Here is a 14655-nt window from a genome sequence, read left to right as displayed (position 1 = left end):
CCTTAAATGACAAATCATAGTAGCCTGGTAGCCAATGCACATAAGTTTTTGGACTGCTCTATAGGATAAATCATCAATGTTAGATCCTTGAAGGTCCAACGTCTAGCAACTCTATTGATCCCTTGATCGAATGTGCTGTGGTGAACCCGGAGTGGTGCAGCTCCATACATTATGTAGTGGTCACGAATGATGCCAAGTTGCAATATCATTCACAGCCACTCCACAATATACGTAACTGCAGTGAGTTAAGATCCCTCAATCAGCCGATCAATGATTTTGTTGTGAGATGGACCATCGTTGATCTCTTATTCATGACTTATCCCATCCAATATTAAAATCCAAGAAAACCCCTTTAAAAGTAGAGCAAACTGAATTTATTGTCTTGTAAAATATGTGACCCTTCTGTACAGCTTCCTGTTTATGCTAGATTTATTGGTCATCGCAAAGGAACAAAGTGAACCCATCCATGACAATTTTTATGTAATGGGCCTCTAAAGCTTTAGATGTTTATGTCTCCACATCCTATTAACCTGTGGAACGGTCGTATAACCAATGGCCCTTGTGATGAGGACGATTATAGATTTATAGCCAATCCTGTCTGCTTAATAAAAAACTAGGAAGAAGAGGGAACGAACATTTGCTCCATTAACTTAAACTGTTTCAATTAAGGAATAATTACACTGGGGAGTAGCAATTACGCAGATTTTCTTTCACTGCTGAGCTAACGAGGGTCAGCTAATTCCTCCAAAAGAAGCGTAAGGCAAAATGAAAAATAATCACAAAAATATTTCCAGCCTGACATAACAAAACAAGCCTAATAAAAAATGATGGGTCAATAGATTCGACCACCAGTTGGCATCTAGGAGGGTTTTCCGAGTTCTCCACTCTAAAGGGGAAGGAGGAACATCAATTGTGCAAGTTGGGTTTTTCCGACCCACTCCTATTGCCCTATTTTTGTTAAAAGGTATTTGAGGTAAAGCATAAAACTAAAGCTATTGAATAAATTAATTCAACCAATTTGCCAATCTTTCTATTTTCCGGCTATTACTTGATATTGATTTTGTCCTAGGACTTTTGGTGGTACTTAATTAGGGGGTTAATTCTGGTCTGGTATGGATTACTCCTTCCTGAGAGCCCTGGGTGGGGCTGCCTGCTATTTAAACCCCTGAATCTCTGACATCCTTTGCCAGTCAATAGTTGTGATTACCTGGTCTATAGTTCTATTCTGTGTTTTTGTTGTTTAATTTTGATTAATCCCATTCTTTGACCTCGGTTTGTTTATTGACGTCTCTCCTCCTTGATGATTTTGTACCTTCTGGTTCTGACCGGGCTACCTGACTATTGTTCTTGCCAGCTTGCTCCACTGAACAGTAGCTGACTGAATGGCTCCAGCCTAGCGGTCCCTGTGTAACTCCAGATCCCTGTACAGAGAGGTAATAGGGTGAAGGCCAGGGCAACCCCAGGGATCTGGAAAATGGAGAAGCTACTGCCAAACCTGTTAGTGGTAGCCATTTTAGGGTGCCAGATGACCATGAACACTGCCCTCGTGGCACCTTTCTTGATGGTAATCTATCTCTAGCAGTGGATGAGAGTTTCTCAGTGACAGACCTTTCTGAAATGGGTTGAAGAGGTTATTTTTCGAGAATCCTTAGCTTCTTGGAGTACCATCAATGTTACCTTTTAGTGGGTGGTATTGAGTACACCAGTTCAGCTTTGAAGGGACATTGCACCTCTACAAGATCTGCTGACAACCTATAGGACCTGGTGGACTCTTAGCTAAGGCCAACATTGGAAGAAGCAATACAGTCATGGCCAAAAGTATTGAGAATGAGACAAATAGTAATTTTTCCAAAGTTTACTGCTTCATTTTTTGTAATGGCAATTTGCATATACTCCTGAATGTCAAAGAGTGATCAGCTTAACAGCAATTACTGTACTTGCAAAGTCAATATTTGCCCAGAAAATGAACTTTAACCCCCAAAACACATTTCAACATCATTGCAGTCCTGCCTTAAAAGGAGCAGCTAACATCGTTTTAGTGATTGATCCATTAACACAGGTGTGGGTGTTGATGAGGACAGGGCTGGTGATCAATCAGTCATGATTAAGTAAGAATGACATCACTGGACACTTTAAAAGGAGGCTGGTCCTTGGTATCATTGTTTCTCTTCAGTTAACCATGGTTATCTCTAAAGAAACACGTGCAGCCATCGTTGCACTGCACAAAAATGGCCTAACAGGGAAGAGTATCGCAGCTACAAAGATTGCACCTCAGTCAACAATCTATCGCATCATCAAGAACTTCAAGGAGAGAGCTTCCATTGTTGTCAAAAAGGATCCAGGGCGCCCAAGAAAGACCAGCAAGCGCCAGGACCGTATCTTAAAACTGTTTCAGCTGCGGGATCGGACTACCAGCAGTGCCGAGCTTGCTCAGGAATGGCAGCAGGCTGGTGTGAGTGCTTCTGCACGCACTGTGAGGCGGAGACTCTTTGAGCAAGGGCTGGTTTCAAGGAGGGCAGCAAAGAAGCCACTTCTCTCCAGAAAAAACATCAGGGACCGACTGATATTCTGCAAAAGGTACAGGGAGTGGACTGCTGAGGACTGGGGCAAAGTCATTTTCTCTGATGAATCCCCTTTTCGATTGTTTGGGACATCTGGAAAACAGCTTATTCGGAGAAGAAGAGGTGAGCGCTACCACCAGTCTTGTCTCATGCCAACTGTAAAGCATCCTGAAACCATTCATGTGTGGGGTTGCTTCTCAGCCAAGGGAATCGGCTCACTCACAGTCTTGCCTAAAAACACAGCCATGAATAAAGAATGGTACCAGAATGTCCTCCAAGAGCAACTTCTCCCAACCGTCCAAGAGCAGTTTGGCGCCCAACAATGCCTTTTCCAGCATGATGGAGCACCTTGCCATAAAGCAAAGGTGATGACTAAATGGCTCATGGAACAAAACATAGAGATTTTGGGTCCATGGCCTGGAAACTCCCCAGATCTTAATCCCATTGAGAACTTGTGGTCAATCATCAAGAGACAGGTGGACAAACAAAAACCAACAAATTCTGGCAAAATGCAAGCATTGATTATGCAAGAATGGACTGCTATCAGTCAGGATTTGGTCCAAAAGTTGATTGAGAGCATGCCAGGAAGAATTACAGAGGTCTTGAAGAAGAAGGGGCAACACTGCAAATATTGACTTGCTGCATTAACTCATTCTAACTGTCAATATAACCTATTGGTACTCATAATATGATTGCAATTATATTTCTGTATGTGATATAAACATCAGACAAACACTAATAAAAACCAGAGGCCAGCAGATCATGTCAAAATATAATTTTGGTGTCATTCTCAAAACTTTTGGCCATGACTGTACATCAGATAAATGAGACTATACATTTGATTCCTATATGTACTCACAGAGTGCAGTTATTCTTAGAGATGTCCTTGAAAATGACTATGTAAATGAATTGTAGATCACATTGGCCTCCCTGCAGACATTTAGGATAATATTACAAACTAAGCTAAAATTTCATGGGCTTATACAAAATTGATGTCCCTCTTGATCAGCCACTTAAAAAGATAAATTTGCTGCCTCGGACACTTTAGGAAGAAGAAAATGTCAGCGTATGGTTATAGATCCTGGCAGGCAAAGTGCCCACTACCTACAGTAGATGTTGGACTTGGATCAAATCAATTTTCTGCACGTTTTATCACTTGCCTATTTGAAATGTTACTTAAGAAAGGGTATAAAAGAAAGAAAAAATGAAATTGGGCTATTGTAATGTGAATAGAAACCTAGTTATAGTCTATTCACAATTTATTACCTTGAATTCAATCCAATCCTACATGGCTGGACTTGGCTAATAATTATCTTCAATTATTAAGCTTCTTTTGTGTCCACCAAAACCTAGTTATAGTACAAAATGTTCTTCACTGACCTCTCCATTGAAAAATTAATCTACATCTGATTTTATTTGAAACTCTGGTAAGTCCATTTCTAGTTCTTCTGGTCCTGAGCTTCTCAAAATATCTACTTTAGCCTCACCAGCCAGAACATGGTGAATTCTTGACATCGCCACTATTACATGAAGTCCATTCCAAAACCAAAGATTACTGCACCAGTATTAGTTTCTATGTTGGTGCCGGCGGAGCTGTTATGCATCTCTCCCAGATCCAGTGCTATTCTCTCCTCTCTGCTCTTGACCCCCAGCTTCCTATACTTCACTGAGTTTCCAACCGGTAAGGTTCAGTAGACGATATAAAAGGTTATTTGGCTTTTTTTCCATTGTCTGGATATAGGTACTGTTCCTTGCCAATGGCTTTGACTTTGCCTCAATTCTGCACCCCCTGGCTCCATCATCTACTACTAGTTTTCTGCAGCTCCCTTTGCTTGCCTGGTTTTGTCACACCCCTGATTGCACTCCTGACTTTCGTTTCTTGACTTTACTTTTGTATTTGCTCCAGATGTTCCAAGCAGCACACCGACCAACAGTCAGGGACTACTCTGGGGACCACAAACTAAGAATCCCATTAAGAAACACCATACCTTACCATGAAGGTTTTAGGGTAAAAAACACTAGATCTCTTAAGACCTCCATACACTGTAGATCAAAGTTGGCAGAGCCTACTGGTTTTGTTGGTACTGGTCAACGAACGGAAGTCCTCCTGACTTTCTGCTAACAGACGATATTGGAGGAGAGAAGGATCAGGCAGTTGGAATTTTACCACCTGTCCTTCCGCTTGGGGAGATAAACCACTGCCAAAGGTGTCTAGCAGTAGCTTTCACCTCATTCCCTGTTGAAAACACATGAAAACTCTGAAGAACATTAAACAGGAGAAATAGCGATCTAGCCGGACACTTCATGTGTATGACAGGATTTAGACTCCTCATCTCAGTCCAGGCAACGAGGAACCAAAAGTATTTTAAGAATCCACTTCTATGAAGAGAGTCAAAACACCATAATGTGACTTTGGTCTAGAAAGAGGCAGAAGATTTCAGTTCAGGCAACGCCGAACCAAACTTTCAGAATTCACTTCTACAATGAGAGTCAAAACACCACCATGTGACTTTGGCTTGGCGTTGCCTGAACTGAAATCTTCGGCCTGCTTGTAGACCAAAGCCACATCGTGGTGTTTTGACTATCATCATAGAAGTAGATTATGAAAACGCGTTTGGTTTGGCGTTGCATGAACTGAAATCTTCGGCCTGTTTCTAGACCAAAGAATCCACTTCTACGATGAGAGTCAAAACACCATGGTGTGACTTTGGTCTTGTCTTGAGGCAACCTACGATATGGTCTTTCCATAGCCTTAAATGACAAATCATAGTAGCCTGGTAGCCAATGCACATAAGTTTTTGGACTGCTCTATAGGATAAATCATCAATGTTAGATCCTTGAAGGTCCAACGTCTAGCAACTCTATTGATCACTTGATCGAATGTGTCGTGGTGAACCCAGAGTGGTACAGCTCCATACATCATGTAGTGGTAGAGGTCCAGCTTTCACCTCATTCCCTGTTGAAAACACATGAAAACTCTGAAGAACATTAAACAGGAGAAATAGCGATCTAGCCGGACACTTCTTGTGTATGACAGGATTTAGACACCATGGTGTGACTTTGGTCTTGAAATAGGCCGAAGATTATCATATGGTGTGAATTAGAGTTGGACAAATTTATTTGAGTGGAAATTAATTCTACTCGAATTTCACAAATATATTATATTCTCCAGTATGATGATTTTTCTTTTACTTCGCACATAGAAATTCAGCAAGATGGTTGCCAGCTGGCCACAATTTTGCTAACCCGTAAAGGGCTAGCAAAAGTTAAAAAACTAAAAAGCTAATACTCACCTCACCACTCAGCTCCCCTGGTCACCTCTGCTGCTTGTTTTCCCCCCATACAGTCCTCGACGCTTCCTATTACCGCTACCATGTGCTGAAACCCAGGTTACCTTAACTCTAGGTTTGGAAAGTCTCTGCACATGCGCGTCATAGGGTCATGGCAACATTGTGAACTCAGAACATGCACTGAGCCCCTTGAAGAGCACTCTGGGTACTTTTGCCAGCCCAGAATTCCCCACGGAGAGTCTAGTCCTGGGCCTGGTTACACCAGAAGTTCTGGCCTAGCGTGAAGATGCCCTCGGTTTCAACATGTGGAGGCAGTAAGAAGAGGTGCCAAGGACCGTGTGGAGGACATCGAGGTGAGTATTGTTTTTTTTCTACATCTTACCGTTATTATGCGTTGGGGTCTTTCCAGAGAAGAGCATAATAAGGGACATTCAATTTGCGTGAAATAAATTTGCATCATCTCGAATTTCCTGGTACAATCCGGCAGATTTGACCAATTTGAATTTCGTATCCTACAGCGGATCCTACATGGCAAACGACTATTCATGTTTAACCATCCTCTTTAGCCGGGTGGTATGAATGATTGATTGATTGCTTGTGCATGTTGACATGTTGGTGTGACATGAACATGAATGTATAAGCATATGAACCAAAGACCTGCTCAGATTGGAGACTGACACTTAAAGACCTACTTGATAACCACTACTAACTAAATTGTGCCAGGAAATCCCTCTCATCTCCCGACATCCGCTCTAAATTCAATTTCTTCCTGTACGTTCTGAAAAGTAAACAACATCTTCCTTCTCGGTGACATTTAACAAGGCCGGGAGATTGATGATTTCCCTCAATATGCGTAACATCTCATTTTATCAGATGCTTGGTCTGAATATAGCGAGAGGACCTTGTGGAAAATTAGTGCTTCAGATTTATACGTAGATATTTACAAAGGAAAATATGAATTTTTGTTTGTATGGAAAGATGAGAAAAACAGAATTTTTTTTAAGATACTGAGCTAACCTTTTTGTATATGAAGGTAAAGTAATAGAGGGATACTCTGACAAGTAACCCTGGTAGAACTTGGGATTTCTATGATTTCCCTAAATGAAATGCTCAAACACCTTCAAAGAAATGTTCCTCATCTTGTTAAGTTAGTGTTTGTCAAGGCCTTACGACATACTTGGCAGCTCTCCTCTAACATCTGGATGTTGTCACAAAAAGGAGTGATGTCTTGGACTCACAGGGGAGTCGGCAACTCTCCATCCCTCCCAAAAGCTCCTCGAAACAAGCATTTCTAGAAGATTCCCAGTGCCAGACACTGGGATTCTCCGGAGCGGACAACTCCAAAAGTTGGCAATTATGTAAAATCTGGCTTGTCGGATACCCACTGATCTGTGTACCCTTCTAAGTTTTCCAAATGCATTGATTCTCCAACCACCTTTCAAAACTGTTGGGTGCCCCAAAGATAAGATTCCCGTTGAATATAATAGGGTCTCCTTTTTGTCAAACAACATTTGAGTCCATGAGTTGTCTTTGGTACTGCAACTCATTCAATCCATTCCTCTAATGTTCGAAAACCTTATTATGACTTCCAGTTTAACCAAGCCCTAGGACTGATAGGGAGAACGGAGGAGGAGATAAGGTAGGACACATCCATGGGAACCCTGGGCCAAAAGTTTAATTTTTGTGAAATTTTTTTTTTTCAGTGACTTTAAAAGATGAACTATAAGTAATATATCATTGTCATTTACAATTAAGACATCACAAAACATACACATCCGGGACAACTCCCCAACAATGAGATCTGAACCATTCCTCTGGTTGCTTTGGTGAAAATGGATTAGCCAGATTTGCTCAAATTCAGCTGGAAAAATTTGAGAAGCGACAAATTTTTGAATGCAAATCGAATTGCTGGTAAAAGCCGATTATTATTATTATTAAAGTTTTCTCCAGAGCAAAATAAATGAAGGGGTTAAAGAAAAAAAAAAATTATACTAACCTTATTCCTTAACTTTCCTGGCACCCCAGCTCTCTGCCTGGTTCTCCGCATTCTTCTCTTACTCTTCCATGCTTTCGGCGCTCATTACTCATGACGTCACTTGACGCCTAGTCAGTGCTGAAGACACTGAAGAGTAAAGATGGAAGAGATAGGGAGGTTGAGAGCTGCAGTGCCAGGACAGGTGAGTATAATTTAATTTTATTTTTTAACCCCTTTTTAGTCCCAAAAAGAATCAAGCAAAACAGCAATCATTTATCGTGATTGATTTGAGCTAATTAATTGCAAAAAAAAAAAAGGGTTCTGGAAAATCTTAAATTTTGAGGGTGAAATTTGTAACGCATTCGATTTTCCCTCTAAAAAAAAAAGCAAAAAAGTTTTAGTTTAAATTTAGAAAAAAAACTTGCGAGTCCTTAGTGGTTGACAAAAACAAAAACACCCAGCAGATTGTAGAAATATGTGACCGTTTTCCACTCCGACTGACAGTTTCATTTCCTTACAATGTCATCTTCATGTGCTGATGTAAGACACAGAAATATTCTCTTCTTCCAGGCATCAACCAAAATCATTTGATGACTGCTCAATGATTCATAAAACAAGCCTCGCTCTTATGTTCCTACTCTAGTTTACAGAGAATTGGGTGTCTGATCCTGACCAAAAGGACAATTAGTGCTTCGAAAAGGCTTTGATCAGTAGAACAAATTAGAAGTTTCTTCACGTTCCTCAACAGGTACATGAACATTTCAGTGGCGGATCCCCTAGTGGGTAGAAATATGGACGTAATTTAGGATAGGGAATACAGATTTGGTGAAGGTACTGATGACAACATTGACTTGTCATGGCTCACGCTTTCATAGAGACGTGTTTGTAAGCTTTTTTTTTAGTGATTACCGAAAAAATAAAGTAAGTAAATGATGTGGGAGAATTCCTTTGGGCTGTGTCTTGCTAAAGCATGAAGGTTCAATGTTTTCCTTACCATCAAGTGAATCCCAACTAAATTTCAATTAATTAGTTTTACATAAATTTCCATATTTATGATTAATGTCTTTCAGGAAGAAAAGCCTCTGCAGATATTTCCCCCTGGTCTGTCTGGCAAGTGCCACTAAAGGTTTGATGGTTGGTGGCCAATCTTGATTTTTTGGGTGAGACACATCTAAAATCTCAAGGTACTTTGCCAACATAATCTTATGGTTAAGGCCCCCATCTTCCTCTTGTATCGTCTAAGTTTTGCCAATAAAAAATGTCAACTCACCGGACTCCTTCATTGAGATTGTAGAGTTCATGATCCTGCAGCCCCTTCTTCTGGAAGACTGAAATTACTCCATTCTGGATGCTGAAAAGTAAAAGACAACACTTAGACCCATTCTGTCCAATTTGATGTATTTAACATAAAGGATGGAGAAGAAAGCAGGGGGAATTGAAGGTAAAACAACTGGAAAATACATGTTCTCTTTTTGGTGGAGTTGCTTGGAGAAGCAAAGAAGTTATCACCAAGGCTTCCCAGTATCCAAAACATTAAAAAGGTTGTACATGATGTTATTCTACAACTTCCAGTTGAGACAGTAGGACCACAAGTGGGAGATCATTGTAATGTCTGGTTGTATTGTTGGTGGCCTAGTTTTGGCTAAGTTGGGGACCACTGCCATAGAAGGTTGCATTTTTGGTGGCCTAGAATTAGTCTAGTTGGAGACCACAGGTAGTATAGGGTTGTGTTTTTGTGGCCTAGTATCAGGAACTATAGAATGGAGACAAATGAAATATAGTGCACGCATTTGGCACCACTGTAAAAAAGATTTGTATTTTTGTGGCCTAGCATTGGCCTAGTTGGGGATCACAGGTTAGGGATAATGGTAATAGAGGGTTGTATTTTTGGTGCCCTAGTATTGGCCTTATTAGGGACCACACAATCTGGACCACTGTTCTATAGATTTGTATATTTTTGTGGCCTACTTGAGGACCACAGAATGGAGACTGACAGAACATAGGGTTGTATTTTTGGTAGCCTACTATATGCCCAGTTTGGGACATAGGTTGTGGATCACTATATTATAAGGTTGTATTTTTGGTGGTTAGTTTTGGCCTAATTTGGGACCACAAAATGAAGACCTATAAAATATTGAATTATATTTTTGGTGGCCTAGTTTTCGCCTAGTTTGGGATGAAAGGTTGTGGATCACTATATTTTAGGGTTGTATTTTTGGTGGCCTAGTACTGGCCTACTTGGACAACATTGATTAGGGAGCACTGTAATATGCGGTTGTATTTTTGGTGACCTAGTTGTGGCCAACTTGGGGACAAGAGAATAGAGACCTATAGAATATATGGTTGTATATTTGGTGGGCTAGTATTAAACCACAGGTTGTGGATCACTATAATATAGAGTTGTATTTTTGATTTCCTAGTTTGGGGTCATAGGCTATGGATCATTTTTGGTGGCCTAGTACTGGTCCAGTTGGGGACCATAGGCTGTGAGTTCCTATAACATAGGGTTATACTTTTAGCAGCCTAGTTTGGGACCATAGGATGTCGATCAATTTTGATGGTCTAGTAAAGGACTATTTGTTCAGCATTGATTAGGGAGAATTATAATATGGGGTTGTACTTTAGGTGTCATAGTATTGTCCATTTGGTATCTTGAGTTTAGGCATAGCTGTACCATTCATTAAATCTAAGCCACCAGTAATTGCAATGGTGACAACTTTATTTCCAGTTAGATCGTCTACTGGAGAATATTAGGAAGAATCAGAAATGAAATGCGACATGCCCAGACAAACGGGAAGCCTCGTCTCAGAGAGAACCTGTAATACATATAAACTGAGGCTTTCAGACTGTGCCGAGACGTCTTCCTCAATAAGACACTGAAATGCAAACATGGATGATAATAATGCATCGAAACAGAGCAAGACCGGGAACTGAGGCCGTTATACGTGTGATAGACATATGAGACATGACACATAATTTACTGAGTCCAATCATCTTACCCGCTAGTGATACTGAGACTAAAAGCAATGGAATAGGATGTAGAAGAGCAGTAATTTCTTAAAGGACCCATGTAATAGAAATAAATTCCTTTTGATATATGTTGAGGTAAGATGATTGCACAAATCGGGACCCTATCCTCAGTAACCAAAATAGGGAACTGCCGAAATCAATTGGTGTAAAGCTCATTTTCCCTCCATCTTTACTTCCACATGTTGAGGGATCCCAAAACTTCCAGTGATCAAATTTTTAAAAGGTCCTGATCACTGAAAATGGATTATCACTTAAAAGGTATACTAATGGCAGTTTTGTCCTACCATGAATTGGCTGATCTTACAATGGATGGTTAGAGTCCCCTTAAGTGGAAGCCGTTGGCTTGGAAGACTTGATACCCAATTCTTTGACTATTTTTTTCTGATGGACCCACACCAATCATCACTATGAAGGGACATTATTGTGATGGAATCATCAAGACAACTTCTTGTCTAAAAACAGCCCTCCACCCCCCCCAAACGATCAGGTGATGCCCAATAGTCAACTTTTTGTCATTTTTGCTTAGCCACGTAATCACATGTCATGAAAAACAAGCCAAAGCTGATTCCACCAGGGCAGGAACCGCTCACATTGAGTGGCTTTTTTACCTAGATTATCGACAGGGTTTGAAAAAGAAATTTAGACATGTGTTGTCCCACTAAGACAAGCAATACATAAAATTATGAAAAGCCACCAACGCATTCCAGGAAGGACCTCTGAAAATATCTCCCCAGATCTTAGCAATTTACCAGTATAAAGTAAAGGACCATTGGAGCAGAAACCAGAGGAGCTACAAAGAATACAACTGGTTGAGGAACATCTTATGGTCGAGGCTTCTAAGTCATGTCATTTCTGTTCCCCCCACACACTTGACAGACTGCGAGATGAATAATGAATGAGGCATTTGGCGGCAAAGCATCACGGCCAAGAATTTCAGGAACATAAACTAAGAGGTATTTTTTCACTCCCATGCCTGTGCCGGTGAATTGGTTGCAATGAGCTGTGATGATTGCGTGAAGGCTCCTACCAGTCACAGACGCGTGGCAGGAGTCGTTGGGCAGCTCGGGCCTTATACTTCTGCTTTCTTTCATTATCCATCTTCTTAAACTTATAACCACATCTTAGTTTGGAGCTAATTAATAAGCATTAGCCTAAGGAAAAACAGATTTCACTTTTGTCATCTCCTTAAAATTCCATTCTTGAAAATTTTTGATGGTAAAAAAAGGCAACGACCATGATGGTGGTGATGATGGAGAGAAAAGATGGTCATGGGTTATTAACATACGGAGAAGATATACTGTATATAGTCTGGCCAAAAATCTGGGCTTGTTCGTTCACAATGAGAGGCTGAAAACCTGTACAGACTTTTCACAACCAAGGTCATGGCAGGGTTGAGATTCCACCATTTGAAGAACTTGACCTGCTCAACCTGCACAACCTTTGTCTAGACTAATCCTATTTCCGGATATATTTTTTTTTAGGAACTGTAAAACATTATTATTTGAGCACCACATGGTATTGTTATTTTGAAACTGTTATACGTTCACTGTATGGCACTTTATAACATTATTAGCCCACTTCAGAAAAATGTAGCAGTATTTAACTAATGTATTCGCCAGCAGATTTCCAAGGCTGACTCTGCAGAGAATGGCCCCATATTAGGGGTAATTCTTTTTTTTTTTACAGAATTTTTGCCCATATTTGACACTGAAATCGGATGAAATAATTATAAAACCCAACCTTTGTGAACATACCCATGTTATCACAGGGGCCTCCCCAATCATTGGTCTGGTCCTGGCTAGAGTTTGCTACAGTAATATCTAGTCTCAGCATCGCTCAGATGAGTGCTCCTGTGTTCTCTATGAGAGAGCTGCATCCGGTCACCTCAGCTCTCCTCCAGATTCCTCTGTCCCTTCCTGACTCCAATACCCCTCTAGACCCCTATGTGCCCCTCCAGACTTCTCTATCCACTCTAGACTCATCCAGTTTTCCTCCAGACTCCTCTACCCTACACCAAACTCCTCTATCCTCGAACAAACTCCTCTGTCTCCTCCAGACTTCACTGACCCTTCCAGACTCCACTGTCTTCCTCCAGACTTCACTGACCCTTCCAGACTCCTCAGTCCTCCTCCAGACTTCACTGACCCTTCCAGAATCCTAAGTCCTCCTCCAGACTTCACTGACCCTTCCAGACTCCTATACCCTCCTCCAGACTCCTCTATTCCCTCTAGTCTCCTCTGTTTTCCTCCAGACTCCGCTACTCTCCTCCAGACTCCTGTCCTCCACCAGATTCCTCTGTCCCCTCCAGACTTCCCTGCCCTCCTCCAGACTCCTTAGTCCCCTTCAGTCTCGTTTAACTTTCTCTAGACTCCTCTGACTTTCTCCAAATTGTTCTGTCCTCCTCCAAACTCATATGTTCTTTAGACTCCTCTGCCAACCTACAGACTCCTCTGCTCTTCTCAAAACTCCTGGGTATTTTCCAGACTATTTTGCCTTCCTCAACTCCCCTTTGTCCTCAAGTCCCCTCTGTCCTCCGCAAATTTCCTCTGTCCTACTCCAGACTCCTTTGCCCTCTTCAAGTCTTCTCTGCCCTCCTCCAGACATTTCTGTTTTCTCCAAATTCCTCTGCCCTACTCCAGTTTCCTATGTCCCCCTCCAGATTCCTTTTCCCTCCTCCAGATTCATCTGTCCTTCTCCAGACTCCTCTATTCTTCTCCAGTCTACTCTATCCTCGTCCATACTCCCCTTCCCTTCTCCAGACTACTTTGGCCTCCTCCAGACTCATCTGCCCTTCTCCAGACTACTGTGGCCTCCTCCAGACTCATCTGCCCTTCTCCAGACTACCTTGTCCTCCTCCAGACTCATCTGCCCTTCTCCAGACTACTTTGGCCTCCTCCAGACTCCTCTGCCCTTCTCCAGACTACTGTGGCCTCCTCCAGACTCATCTGCCCTTCTCCAGACTACCTTGTCCTCATCCAGACTACTTTGTCCTCCTTCAGACTCCTCTGCCATTCTCCAGACTACTTTGTCCTCCTTCAGACTCCTCTGCCCTTCTCCAGACTACATTGGCCTCCTCCAGACTCATCTGCCCTTCTCCAGACTACCTTGTCCTCATCCAGACTCATCTGCCCTTCTCCAGACTACTTTGGCCTCCTCCAGACTCCTCTGCCCTTCTCCAGACTACTGTGGCCTCCTCCAGACTCATCTGCCCTTCTCCAGACTACTTTGGCCTCCTCCAGACTCCTCTGCCCTTCTCCAGACTACTGTGGCCTCCTCCAGACTCATCTGCCCTTCTCCAGACTACCTTGTCCTCATCCAGACTACTTTGTCCTCCTTCAGACTCCTCTGCCCTTCTCCAGACTACATTGGCCCCCTCCAGACTCATCTGCCCTTCTCCAGACTACCTTGTCCTCATCCAGACTCATCTGCCCTTCTCCAGACTACTTTGTCCTCCTGCAGACTCCTCTGCCCTTCTCCAGACTACCTTGGCCTCCTCCAGACTCATTTGCCCTTCTCCAGACTACCTTGTCCTCATCCAGACTCATCTGCCCTTCTCCAGACTACCTTGTCCTCATCCAGACTCATCTGCCCTTCTCCAGACTACTTTGTCCTCCTGCAGACTCCTCTGCCCTTCTCCAGACTACCTTGGCCTCCTCCAGACTCATCTGCCCTTCTCCAGACTACCTTGTCCTCATCCAGGCTCATCTGCCCTTCTCCAGACTACCTTGTCCTCATCCAGACTCCTCTGCCCTTCTCCAGACTACCTTGTCCTCATCCAGACTCATCTGCCCTTCTCCAG

General features: G+C 42.2%; 1 protein-coding gene across 6 annotated transcripts in view; it reads right to left on the bottom strand.

The window, feature by feature from the left end:
• Window positions 1-14655, bottom strand: part of ARHGAP8 (Rho GTPase activating protein 8) — a 203781-nt gene that overhangs the window by 84664 nt on the left and 104462 nt on the right. For 5 of the 6 annotated variants that reach the window (XM_073650050.1, XM_073650053.1, XM_073650051.1 and 2 more), the window contains one exon: window positions 9097-9177. In XM_073650050.1, coding sequence (XP_073506151.1) covers window positions 9097-9177 — 81 coding nt within the window. Of the gene's footprint in view, window positions 1-9096; window positions 9178-11883; window positions 12008-14655 lie in introns of all 6 variants that reach the window. The other variant, XM_073650052.1, reaches the window with a different exon arrangement.

The sequence above is a fragment of the Phyllobates terribilis genome, unplaced genomic scaffold (genome assembly GCF_046119375.1).
Source record: "Phyllobates terribilis strain yellow unplaced genomic scaffold, ASM4611937v1 Scaffold_10__3_contigs__length_209671492, whole genome shotgun sequence".
Lineage (NCBI taxonomy): Eukaryota > Metazoa > Chordata > Amphibia > Anura > Dendrobatidae > Phyllobates > Phyllobates terribilis.
The sequence above is the reverse complement of the archived record's forward strand: the minus strand, read 5'-3'. Positions and strand labels throughout refer to the sequence as shown.